Source organism: Diabrotica undecimpunctata, chromosome 9 (genome assembly GCF_040954645.1).
Source record: "Diabrotica undecimpunctata isolate CICGRU chromosome 9, icDiaUnde3, whole genome shotgun sequence".
Classification (NCBI taxonomy): domain Eukaryota; kingdom Metazoa; phylum Arthropoda; class Insecta; order Coleoptera; family Chrysomelidae; genus Diabrotica; species Diabrotica undecimpunctata.
In genome coordinates this window covers 102,592,639-102,607,054 of record NC_092811.1, presented here as the reverse complement: position 1 = coordinate 102,607,054, position 14,416 = coordinate 102,592,639, and the positions used below count along the sequence as shown (strand labels likewise).

The following is a 14,416-nucleotide window of genomic DNA, read 5'->3' as shown; positions in this document are numbered from 1 at the left end:
TTAGACTGACAAAAACGCTCTCGTCAAAATTTCAACTGTCATTTTTAAGAAATGGATAAAATTTACTTTGTATCATAATATGCCATAATAGGTGACAGCACTTGTTTTATGTTTGTTTGTTTTGAAAGATTGCGGACGAAATAGTTGGGTGTTGGGTTCATGGCATGGACGTATAATACGTCCATGGTTGGGTTGGATATCATTTGTTGACATTTGAAATTTAATAGGGTATTTTAAAAGTCCCCTAGTTGAAGGCAAACAATTTTAGATTCCATCCATATTATTACTTGTGGAATATTATCATGTAGTGGAGAAATCGCAGTGTGCAGTTGTGCCAAAGTATATAGAGGCATATGCGTCTATATTCTTTGGTTGTATCTTCAAACGAGCAATTTGATAGGAGTACCCCACTAGATACAAGTGAAAATTGAAGTGATTGATAATATTAAAAATGTTTGTAATTGTACATGTAAGGCTGGAAATTCAGACAAATTCAAACATATAATTGGTAAATATTTTTTGGTAAGTGATTACATATTGATTTGATAAAAGTAAAAGAACCATTTTGCTATAACTTATTGTATATAACTCCTTTTTATTGCTTACAGGCATATGATGGAAAAATTAAGCACCACAGACATCAAGCAACATGGGAAAAAATTAGAAAAACATAATGTGTATGAAAGTATGGTGCCAATTAACCAATTTTGCCAAATAAAAAACACTGCAAGAAGAGAATTAGATATGTGTCTAACAAAACCAGCAGATACTGAGATATTGAAGATATTACTATCCGTAGCAGAAGATTTAGAATTGAAGTCTGATTTTAAGAAGTGTGGTTCCTATACATCAAGACACAAAGTTCTATGAGGAAGAAATGCTTCAGATATCTCTATGTCACAGTAATATTGGCAACAATAAAGTTCTACCAGTCTTTGCTGATACATGGGCTACTGGCATTGTACTGGGATATGATTTAGCTAAATTTATACAAATAATGTTGAAGTAAGCTACACTTATTCTATTGAAATGTGTTTAGCTATGCTAAACCAAACTGGACAAGCGTGGAAAAAAATCTGAGGTGACTGAGAGTAACTTATTACCATTATTTACATAGAGTAAAAATAAAAATCCAAATTGACCTCCTAAAATCAATAAATTGTATAATTTCAATTTAAAGGAAATACTGCAACATTAAATGGGAAAAAGTATAAATCAGTTGCTTTAAAAATGAATGAAAAAATAACTCATAAGTAAGGTTGAACATTTGGGAATTCTTATCTCATATGATGTTCCATGGCTGGCAGTAAATGTCAATGGAATTGTTTCTGGAAAATGTGTAGAAATAAAGTGCCCTATGGAAGGCAAAACAAAATCTGTGCAATGAATTTTATGTGACCTTAAATATTTATGCATAATTGAGGAAAATAAAATTACTTTAACGAAAAATCATATGTATTATAGACAAGTACATTTGCAAATGTTACTGGACTACAAATATGTCATTTTGTAGTGTTTTGTCCATTCAATAAGTCCACACTTATTATCAAAATACCATTTGATGTAGAATTTATAGAAATCATGTTAAAAGTTTTGGTAGGTGTATATTTTTACAATGTTTTACCAGTTTTATACCAATTATATAAATAAAAAACTTGTTTTAAAAGATTGTTTTATTTCTTATAGGTACTTTTACTTGGAAAAAATATTTACACTTGACTACAGTAACATATCTAGATACATTCCATCTAATTTACAAACCGTTGCACGTCATCGGCGTCATAGCCCGTGACGTCACATGATACCAACACGAAATATTTAGGCGGTAGGTGTGTTCTTTTTTAGAATCACTTTGCCAAGTACACTGGCATTACAGCCACTAGACATATTCTATTATATACGCGTAGAACTAATATTTAAAGATTTCTATTAATGTTAACTTAAAGAAATAGACAACAATATGTTTCATTTAATTTGTATAAATGCATTATAAAGCGTTTTTATGAAGAACATTTGTTCGGAACACACTGTAACTGTAATCGAACGAAGGTGAAATTTTGGCATAAATTGGTAACACTTATTTGACAGTTGCGGTGTTGACACTTTTTGTACTGTATTATTTTAAATTTTAAAGTGAATACCTCTTGTTTTATTAGTTATTAGTTTATTATAAAATTAGTGTGTTTTATTTCAAAAATGTCCACGTAAGAATTTAAATAGTCGTTGTAAAGTTTATAATAATAATTATGTGACCTATTTGATTTAAAATGAATTCAGGATTTTTTTATACTTTGGCAACTATGTCAACTTCGATCTCTGACGTAGATAATGACGTGCAATGGTTTGTAAATTAGATGGACTGTATACAAATATAAATTAATATTTATCATTACTAAGTATTGGTGCAGAAAGGTTAACAATACCTGAAATAATATTTATAACACAGTCCATACAAGGAACTAGGAATAAATTAACTCTTGCTTTAAGAATTTTAAAGATTTTTAGCCGTTGTATACTTCTTTCAATGTTTACTCTTGTTGAAGCAATTTCAGCAGTACAAAGAGCATCTTGAATTGATAATTGCTTTCAAAAATCTCTTATCTATCATTATAACAAACAAGGACTAACAAATGTAATTAAACCGGATGGTGCTATTCCAATCATAACTTTTAATGTCTGGTCACATTTGTAGTGAGAATAAGTCATTACTAGACACTTGCTTTTTTGTACATTAATTCTGTGTGGTCCGAAATAATTCTTGTTTTAGGAAATTTCTTAAAACTAACAGGTATCCTAATTTGAATTTCTTCTTTTCCTGGCCAGAGTATTGCAGGTTTTAATACTTCAGAAAGAACTTCCCCCGATATCTGAAAGTAATTTGTTTGCCGAGACACCAAATATAATAGAAAGGCAGAGAAAAGTGAGGTCAGTTTTTAACTTAGCAAATATTAGAACGATAAGTTGTTGAAGCTGAAGCAATAATGGTTTCGATTATTTCGACCAATTTTTATTTACTAATTCTAATAAACTAGCAGCTTCACAAATTTTTTTCAGTAAATTTAGAGTGGGTATTCATTTATATGCATTTATATCGCGATTTGTTTGTATCAAATCATACAAAGTAACTTTTTTGCCTTCACTTAATACAGATGGGATCACTTGTCATCTTATCTGTACCGTACTACATAGATGCTTTTGTTTTGCTCATTTTGATCTTTCTTCTCGAGATGATATTTGTGAAGAGGAAAACACTTTGTCCAAAGATAGAATGGTAGGATGTTTTAATAGTAATTATTAAAACAAGTGAGCTAATAAAGGTTCCTAATGTAATGTTAATAATTTATACCTTTACATTATTACTTTTCATAATGAGTTTTTCAAGATCGGTATCAGAAAGCACATTCATCCTGGGAGCATTGGTAATTGTGTCCAGAAAAGATAAATACAGAGAATCAACTATACCTACACAATGAAACAAAGTAAAATACAGCAAACATACCCAGATCCTTGGCTATTTAATATTAGTTGAAAAATAATTTTTGATTTTCTAATTTTGGGACAAAAATCTAATTTTACAAAAAGGACAGTTATAATTTTGGTGAGAACATTTTTGACAGTTTAAGTTTTGGCGAGAGCGCTAGTTTAATTTTTAGAAATTCCAGCAACTCTGACCAGATTGCATAAGTAACTCCTGCTGGCATTTTTGGAATTATCGAACATTCTTTAAATGTAACAAATTTCAAAAATAAATGTTCTTTATAAACAAGTACTACATTACTGTTGTATTTTAAATTATTTATGATCTAATTTGATTCTACACAGTTGTGACATCTATACATTTACGATCCAACTATTGGGAATCGACCTAATTTGTTTTTAAGTTTTGACATTAATTCCTAGATGTCACACAAATTAAGGAGGGAACTGGTTGCCTAATTAGTAGTAACATAGATTTGCCGGAAGAGAACGCAGTAATTATTATTAATAAAATATTTTTGGAGCAAAATGCAAGAATTATTTACGGATCTTTTAGACACCATATGAAATATTATTTAATAAGAAATACTTTAATATCAGTTAAAAAGTAATTCTGGATTGGTACAGTCATGTATGTATATATAACATAATTAGAATACTAAATTTATGAACTTAATATTATACAACATGAAACTATACTTTTAACTAAAATAGTATTTGTTTAATAGTTTGTTTTAGAAACTGGTTATATTTAATGTTTTTTAAAATCCCTGAAATAATTGCACCTATGAATAATGCAACCAGTAATACGTACATATCTCACTGACGTTGTTCATGGAATTTGTGAAATTAGAGAATTCACCAAAATTTGGACTGTCAAAAACGCTCTCGCCAAAATTTTAACTGTCATTTTTAGGAAATGGGTAAAATTTACTTTTGTACCATAATTTAGCTGTCATAATTATTCTCATTTATTCTAATTCGGCATATTATCAAAAACAGAATCAAATTGAACCAAGTCTGAACTGTCTACTAAATTTAGTAATTATTTGTTTGCTAGGTTGGACAACTTTTGAGTTTAACGAGAAGGGGCTGGCATGTACCATGGTTCGTAGACTTACTACGGTTGCCTCTTCCGACTGGGGTGGGGATGCTTGAGTTACGTCACCAGAGTACACAAGAATACAAAACCCATTTATTCGCGATTGAAACTGAATGTAGAGGGCAGGTCGATTGCAGTGTTGATTGGTTGAAGGGGAAGAATTACGTCACGAGAGTACAGTTTCGGGCTTAATGTTCATTGGTTAGGCGGAAGAGGCAACCGTAGTAAGTCTACGAACCGTGCTATACAACCAAGTATTCATAGGTAATACTAATTGAATTTTAAAAAAGTGTACACATTAAGTTTATTAACAAAATCAAACTGCACCAACTAAAAAGTTTTAAATGTTTATATATTAGACATTTATTGATTTGCATTTACAAATATAAAGTTTTTAATTAAGTAAAATGAATGAATATACTCCTTCAGTGTTAATATTTTTTTTCCCTTATTTAATTAAAGAAGGCTGCAAAAGCAAGTTTATTTCAGCTATTAATAAGGTGTTGTGGGAATCTAAGCGAGTTGACTAGAAGTGTATTTTGATCTGTGTCTTCTACTATTATGATTTTTCTTGAGAAATCAATAAAGATCTTTCTTGAAGTGGTTTTCTACTTGCCTTCTACACGTATAGTCCGTTGACCATTTTCTTGGTTCATTCGCTTATTGTCATTAATTAATTTAGGAATATTAAAATAATACTAAAATTTTCTATCTATTTATTGGCTCAATAATAGTAACTAAACAGATGCATTGGTATCATAACACAACTAATTTAAACTGCATATACTTTCTAAAGTAGCCAACTTTAAAATGTAAACAGTCTTGATAAACCAACAAAAAATTCAAACCTCAAACTTAGTATTAAAAAATAATTTGATAAAAAATGATTACAGAATAAAGACAAGTATAATCACAATCCATCAATTATTTAATATTCTATACATTTACTGCATAAATAAATGTTCGGCTGATGGTAATGGGGTCAATCCATCTGTGACGTTGGGCAATTGTGTCAAATCTGGTAAACTTCTTATGTGCTTTTGTAAATCCATCATCGCGTTCATCACCTTACACTGCTTTGCTTGATATTTCTAAAAAAAAAAATCAACATCTTAACAAAAGTGAGTAAACCAGTTATTTATATAATTATTAAAAAATATTAATAACAAATACACAAAACACATTTGCTAACCCCATACAGATTGTCTTGTAAAAAAGGTACCGTGAATTCAATTAGCTATGAAAATATTCATTTAATTTACATCAATAACGTGAGGCGGATGTAGAAAATAGCAGTAAAAGATTATAGTAAATACTAATCACTGATAATATTCATACAATAGTTCATACCATTATAGGTACTCATTTTGATAAATTTGGTGATAACAATATGCAATAACAAAGTATGCAAAAGATTAAACGTTATTTTTACTTATAAACAATATATAAACAATGTGAGATCGCTATTTGATTTTATTATATATTATTTAGTCGGTCAGATAGTCAAGCAGGCTAGGCGGCCGATTCTCATTCGCTTCACTGTCGAATGGTTCAGTGGATGTGGGTTCGAGGTTCGAGCCCCAGCTCGGTGTACAGAAAAAGAATCTGCGGCCTAGACTAGAATATGCTGGTGTCTGATCGGCCTATGGTAGTGTCACCTCGGGGGAACAAATAAGGGTCTAACCACCTTCTGATATCCCCGGGTGCTCTGTAGAGGGCTTCGGAGTAAACGTCGGGAGCTCCTCTACTTAAGTCCATTTTCAGGTTATGGACGTAAATATTTCGGTGTCTTGCCTTGAAAAAGGCAAGATATTTCTTACATGACAATTTATTCGTCGAAATAAAACACCAAGTTAAGTTGAAACAATTCTCAGCCACAGAGTATGGAAAATAAATGCAGGAAGCAGAGGCCCGAGAGCACTAAGCTCTCGGAGAGACCGTGAAGGACTGACCTGAAAATCGCCAATATTTATATGCGCTGTTCGAGCGATAAATAGGGATTTCCAGGTCAAGAGCCAATGGGAAAATTCGAGGCGGGGCGATGCGCATCGAAATGCGTACTAGTCCACAGACTATGGCATTCGATGACAGTAGAGCAGTACGGCAAGAGATAAGGGGATATATATATATATATATATATATATATATATATATATACCTATATATATATATATATATATATATATATATATATATATATATATATATATATATATATATATACCTATATATATATATATATATATACCTATATATATATATATATATATATATATATATATACCTATATATATATATATATATATATATATATATATATATATATATATATATATATATATATATATATATACTAAGTGACATAGTAATCCGAACACCCAGTTTAAATGATTTTATTTTAATAAAATTTTGTATAAGTACTTAATGAAGCATAATAACTAAATGATTAAAATTTCAAAATGATTGCATTGCTTTAAGGCCCTTTTACCTTTAATAATGTGTGGATGCACCCCGATGTGTTACGCATTCTCCAACACGCCTAGGCATGCTTCTGATCAGGTGGTCAATGTCCTCTTGTGGTATCTCATTCCAGGCAACCACCAACTCCTCTCGAAGTGCTTGTAGAGTCTGAGGAGGACGTTGCAAATTGAGCAATCTCCTACCCATCATATCCGACACGTGCTCAATTGGGGATAAGTCGGGAGATCTTGGTGGCCATGCTAACAATGTGACATCATTATGTTAAAATAAGTCTATTGTGACTCTTGCAACATGTGGTCGGACATTATCTTGTTGGAAAGTTGGATTTGCCAGGGTGTCAAGATAGGGTAAAAGGTGGGGTTTTAGAACTTCTTGGATATAACGCTGCGCGTTCATGTTACCTCTGTTGAAGATAAAAGGTGACCTGAAACCATAAGCTATAGCACCCCAAACCATAACTCCAACAGTGTGATGAACATGTCTTTCAACAAAAAACTGTGGATTCCTCCTTTCACCACGTCCCCTTCTAACCCTCGCTCGACCATCGTGCATGCCTAAACAAAATCGAGACTCGTTACTAAAGACAATACTGTTCCATTCCTGATTCCAGAGTGACCGTTCTCTGCACCACTGAAGGCGATTACGGCGGTGTTCTGGAGTTAAAGGGAGGACCCAGTTTGGTCGGTATGAAAACAGGCCAAAACTTCTCATTCATCGGTAAACACTTCGCATGCCAATAGGTCTTCCGTGTTCTGCAAACCATTCATTTGCAATGGAGCTGGTAGTGGAGAAACGGTCTCTTAAGGCCAATAATCTTAGGCGGCGATCTTTACGGTCTGTTGTTCTACAGCGGCGTCCAATGCCCCTTGCTCTTTGCGTACGGCCTTCTTGAAGCCATACCTGACAACACCTAACCACGGTGTCCACACTTCTTTGCACTCTAACTGCAACTTCCCGAAAAGAAAGTCCAACTTCCCGAAGTCCCATTAAACGGCCCCTATCAAACTCACTAAGTTGACGAAATCGTACAGGTCTCCGTACTCTAGGCATCGTAACCAATCGTAAAGAATGTCAAGAACCACAATCCGCCAAATTTGGATCGTTACTGCGGCTGAAATGTTCATTTTTAGATTGTTAGTGAATTTAAAAACAAAAAGTATAAAAACCGGAATCTCCAACTGATAAGGCTAAAAACTTTATCACTTGTTTTTTTCAGTAAGATAAATAAATTACACCAAATTTTATTGAAATAAAATCATTTAAACTGGGTTTTAGTGAGTAGTACATTTCTATATATTACACAAAATTATGTATATAAAAACATTATAAAAATGAAATCAAAAGGTTATGAAACTAAAGTAAATGTATTTGTAAAGTCCTAACTTAAATAAATAATTTAAATGTTCGGTAATGGTAAAATGTTCTTAACAGCACGTTTCTATTCTCCGCGGGCTGTTTTTATTGTTACTATACGAATTACACAATGTTGACCTGGATGAATGGTTATCACGCGCCCTAATAGCCAACATATAGGTGGAAAACACATGTCCTTGATTAGAACTAATTGTCCCATTAAACACACAGACGTTCTTAAGAAAAGTAGAAGATAGAGACGAATTTGCAATGGTTATAGTCAACCTTCATTAGTTGAGACGGAACTAGAAGAAGAAGTGTGTTGGGTGGAGGGTCAGAAAACTATTTCTGACGTTGCTGCAACTCTCCCATGTATTCTTTAGACCAGCGATGCCATATGTGCTGGTGCATCATCTGAAGCTGTTGATATCGAGACAATCGATTTGTACATACGTCTGTAAGATCGGGTTCTGGTAATTAAGGAAATGGTCTCCCGATAAGAAAATGAGCTGGTATAATAGGATTTAAATCATTTTGATTGGAGCTAAGAGATGAGAGTGGTCGGAAGTTTAATACTTACTCTAGTTGAATTAAAAGTGTTTGAAATTCTTCGAAAATGAGTCAGTTATTTTTCATCGTTCGTCATAAATGAAGCTTCATTGACTTTACTCGTGCCTACCAAATTCCCCCGAAATGTTGAGAATTTGCTGGAATGAATTTCCAAACTATTTTCATCATTTGCGCAAAATGAGGCTAGTTCAGTTTTGTTATTGCTAATAAGCTAAAAAACTTGAAATTTTATCTAATTTACTCTTGGCTCCTGTAAAATTAGTGCCATTACTTGAAAATCATTGGAAATTCTTCTTTTAGTTATAAAGCGTTTGAGACAGGTAATGAATGTTTCGGAAATAAGACTTGTAGCTATTTTAAGATTGTTGTAAAGATGTTTCAAAAAACCTCGTGGACCTCGTAACTACGCATGCCCGAAAAAATAAATGGATCCTAAAAACATTTACCATTTTAATTTCATAGGAAATTAGGCGACAGGGTAGGATTTGCCCGTGCTAATGATGTCGAGTATTTCCAATAAACATGACTTATTATGTTTCTCTAATCTTAAACATTCCAGTTAGCAATCGCATTTTTATTTTATCTCACATTGAAAGATGTAATAAAAATTTACGACTTTCCGTCTTTACTGCCGATAAAAATTTCTGTGTAAAAATGTAAAATATTTATATTGTACTAATTTGGCTTATAAATAAACCTTCTGAACCGAAAAAAATCTAGAAGACAAATAAATCAATGTATGATAAAAAAAAAATAATAGGATTTTGGTTTTGAATCCAGCAAAATATGTTTATACGAGACGAAAACCTCGAATTCCTTGGGAAAAATATTCCCATGAGCTATTTTGCATAATCACTTTCATAAAATACCGCAGAATAATGTTCAAGAGGTCGCTCATACAAAAAGTGGTCCTAATTTATTAAACAGTTTTGCCTAAATCCATTTTTAGGTTGTGATAAGGGCCTCAAACAACTAAAAACAATGTTTTTAAATTAAATAAGCCCAAACTAAAGTATCCGAAACTAATAGAACGAGGATTGGTGAATTCAAAAATAATTGTGTGTTTTTGAACCTTCAATCATCATTTTTCGTTTTTTTTTTTCAGGTTTAAATTGTTTATAAGTTGAAAACGATCAACGTTGGAGAAAAATTACAATTAACCTTTTGTATTCAGAATGATCCAAAAAATCATAAAAAATTAAAAACGATTGTTTGCAAAAAAAATATTAAAGCTATTTCACTAACGCAAAAACTAGTTCGTCTCTGTCTCGCTACAATAACGCATTAAAGAGAACTGCATGTTTTTAGCAATGCCTGATAGCATTGTTTCGTTCGTAGATCGACGTCATTAAATGATTGCGTCAGGTCCACGACATGATGAATTTATCTCTAACACATATAAAGAGGCAAACCCAAGATTAAACGTTTTGCACCCGCGACTGTTCCTTTCCTTTAGTAAAAAGTGCCCAGCGTGGTCTACACCGGTTGAATGAAAGGGAAATGTTTGAGTAACCCGTTCTTTGGGCAAATCACCCATTGTAGAGATTTTAAAAGAGGGTTTTGCCCTGAAACCTGTTATGCAATTATGTACTGTTTTTCGAGCAATATAGCGGCCTGAAATTGGCCAAAACTTGTCCCTGATAGATGAAAATAGATGGTTGGGGCCTAAATGAAGAAGCCTCATATATAAAAAGTAACTTAGTGAAACGCGAATCTTTGGGAAGTAGAATAGGATGCCATTTTTCAAATGACCATGAAGAATGTTTGACTCCGACTCGCAAGATACCACTGTCATCCAAAAAGGGTAAAAGAAGCTTAATAGCTTGAATTATCTTTAAAAGAATCTTCAACGTCAATTTTGGGACGGAAATAAAATTTTACAAAAAGGACAGTTGCAATTCTGGTGAGAGCATTTTGGACAGTGTAAATTTTGGCGAGAGCGCTAGTTTAATTTTTAGAAATTCGAGCAAGTCTGACCAGATGGCATAAGTATATCCTGCTGGCATTTTCGGAATTCTCGATCAATCTTTAAATGTAACAAGTTTCAAAATAATTATTCTTCAGAAACAAGTACTATATTACTGTTGTTTTTTTAAATTATTTATGTTTTAATTTGATTTTAGAGAATATTTTGTACATTATAAATTTAATATTTTAGTTGTGACATCTATATATTTATGATCTAACTATTAGGGAACGAAGTAATTTATTTTTAAGTTTAGACATTACTTCCTAGATGTCACACACATTAAGGATAAAACTGGTTGCCTAATTAGTAGTAACGTAGATTTGCTCGAAGAGAATGCCGTAATTATTGTTAACAATAAAATATTTTTGGAGCAAAATGCAACAATTATTTACGGAACTTAGTGATACCATATGAAATAATAAGAAATACTTCAATATTAGTTAAAAAGTATTTCTAAATTAGTACAGTCATGTATGTATATATAGTATAATTAGAATATTAAATTTATGAACTTAATATTAGCTAACATGAAACTATACTTTTAAATAAAATAGTCTTTGTTTTATAAACTGGTTATATTTAATGTTTTTTAAAATTCCTAAAATAATTGCACCCGTTTAGAATGAAACCAGTAATACCTACATATCTCACTGACATTGTTCATGGAATTTGTAGCGAATTCGTCAAAATTTAGACTGTCAAAAACGCTCTCGCCAAAATTTTAACTGTCATTTTTATGAAATGGATAAAATTTACTTTATACCATAATTTAGAAGTAATTACTCTCATTTATTCCAATTAGGCATATTATGGAAAACAGAGTAATTGAACCAAGTCTCAATTTAATAATTATTTATTTGCTAGGTTGGACAAATTGTGACTTAACCGAGAAGGGGCTGGCAGGTACTAAACAACCAAGTATTCATAGGTAATATACTCGGTTCGCTATTCCCAGTCCGAACTGTCTAGTGAATTTAGTAATTATTTTTTTGCGAAGTTAGTTACTTTTTGATAGACTTAAAGTGGCTGGTAATTACTATACAACCAAGCACACGTACTCATAGCCAATATTAATAGTAAACAAACTAAATAGTAAATAAAATAGAACTTTGCGAATTACCGACAATCAATATTTATTTATCTGCACCATATAATAAATAGCTATGTTAAATTATAACAGCTAAAATATATTTTTTAAATATATACTACCCAAAATTTGATGGGTTTAGTACATACTTCCACTATTTAGAACTTTTCTTCTTTTTTTAAAGAAAGAAGTCTGCAATAGTAGGATACTTGAGCTATTAATACCGAAAAGTAAGAATTGTTGTGTTGTAGGTATCCGACAATGAATCTGTCAAAATATGCCCCAGCTAAGCGAATGGAGTATACTAATTTAATTTTAAAAAAGTGTACCTACACATTAAGTTTATTAAGAAAATCAAACTACACCAACTAAAACGAAGTTTTGAATGTTAGTTTTTTAGACATTATAGATTTGAATTTACAAATATAAAGTTTTTACTTAAAATGAATTAATATATTAATTCATTAAGAATAAAATGATAAAAATGAAAGACATAAAATAATATCTCTTTCAGATGTTTTCCTTTTTTAATTAAGTCTGCAAAATCAAGTTTATTTAAGCTATTAATAAGGTGTGGCAAGAATTTTTGTGGGAAGTTAAGCGAGTTCACTAGAGGTGTATTTTGATCTGTCTTCTACCATTATGATTTTACTTGAGACATCAATAAAGATCTTTTTGTGTAGTAGTTTTTCTACTTGCCTTCTACACGTATAGGCCGTTGACCATTTCCTTGGTCCATTTGCTTTTTGTCATTGATTCATTTAGGAATATTAAAATAATAGTTAAATTTTCTATATATTTATTGACTCAATAATAGTAACTATACAGATGCATTGGTATCGTAACACACCTAATTTAAATCAAACTGCATATACTTTCTAAAGTAGCCAACTTTAAAATGTAAACAGTTTTGTTAAACCGACAAAACAATCAAAACTCAAACGTAGTATTAAAAAATAATTTGATAAAACATGATTACAGAAAATAAAGACAAGTATAATCACAATCCATCAATTATTTAATATTCTATACATTTACTGCATAAATAAATGTTCGGCAGATGGTAATGGGGCCAATCCATCTGTGACGTTGGGCAATTGGGTCAAATCTGGTAAACTTCGTATGTGCTTTTGTAATTCCATCATCGCGTTCATCACCTTCGACTGCTTTGCTTGATATTCCTAAAAAAATAGATCAACATGTTAACAAAAGTGAGTAAACCAAATATTTATATAATTATTAAAAATCATTTCGCCGCTATAAGAGCACCGCATAACTCCAATCGACGAATTGTAAGAGCCTTGATTGGACTCACCTTAGATTTGGCACAAAGCAGATGAACATGAATGTTACCTTGAAAGTCAATTGTTCGGATGTATGCACAGTTACCATAAGCCTTCTCACTTGCATCACAAAAGGTGTGGTGTTCAGTAAGGACAGGGTTGTTACATCTTACATGTCTGGGCATTGTGAAAGTATTGATATTATTGAGCTCATCGCGTAGATTTACCCATAGTATATTAATATATGCTGGTACACACTCATCCCAAGAAAAAAGTTCCATTCAGAGTTTCTGAAGAATTTTTTTTGTGATAACGCAAGTACTTAGTAAGGACCAATGGATTAAAAATCTGTGAGACACTGAATAGAATTAGACGTTTTGTACTAGTTTTGGAGGAGCTGTCTAATAAAACCTCTGAATTGTACATGATGATGATGTAATAGATGCGACCACCCAAGAAGTTTACAAACCCGATATTATAACATTTTATAATTCCACAAAGGAGTGGATTAAATTGCAAGAGTCAGCAATCAGTGGCAACTAACAGTATTTTTTTCATTACTGAACATAGCTACAATAAATACTTAGATAATTTATAGATGTAATACCGATCAAATATATGTAAGAACATTTATTGCCCAACTTTCCAAACAGCTGACACGACCACATCTGTACAAGCGTTCTTCTATTTTAAACCTGCCTGTTCAACTTCGACAAAAAATAACCAATGTTTGGCAAAATAACAAATAGCTCGTTGTCCAACCAGCAGCTTCAACAAAAAGTCAGGTGTAAATCCTGCCCAATTAGAAAAAGCCGCCCGACATTAGTGTGCAATTTGCAAGAAACATACACAAACAACCACATATACTTGCATTGTCTGTAATAATTCCAGTGAGGAGGATCTTTTGTAAATGAATATTTTGTGTCAAATAAATTTGAACACTTCTTTGCATTACTGTACCTAAATGCAGCAACATTTATCAAATAATACTGACCACGGAGTATTTGCTTAATGTTAGATAGAATATAACACGCGACCGATCGCGTCCTAGGGAAGATAGTGACCGATCCCGGATTAATAAAACACGAAAATAT

At 32.0% G+C, this 14,416-nt stretch overlaps 1 protein-coding gene across 2 annotated transcripts in view; it reads right to left on the bottom strand.

Moving 5' to 3' along the window:
- Positions 1–5,278: 5,278 nt before the first annotated feature.
- Positions 5,279–14,416, bottom strand: part of LOC140450344 (regulation of nuclear pre-mRNA domain-containing protein 1B) — a 43,156-nt gene continuing 34,018 nt past the window's right edge. The window contains exon 6 of one of the 2 annotated variants that reach the window (XM_072543935.1): positions 5,279–5,670. In XM_072543935.1, coding sequence (XP_072400036.1) covers positions 5,524–5,670 — 147 coding nt within the window. In that variant the 3' untranslated portion in view covers positions 5,279–5,523. Of the gene's footprint in view, positions 5,671–12,821; positions 13,221–14,416 lie in introns of those variants that run through there. The other variant, XM_072543934.1, reaches the window with a different exon arrangement.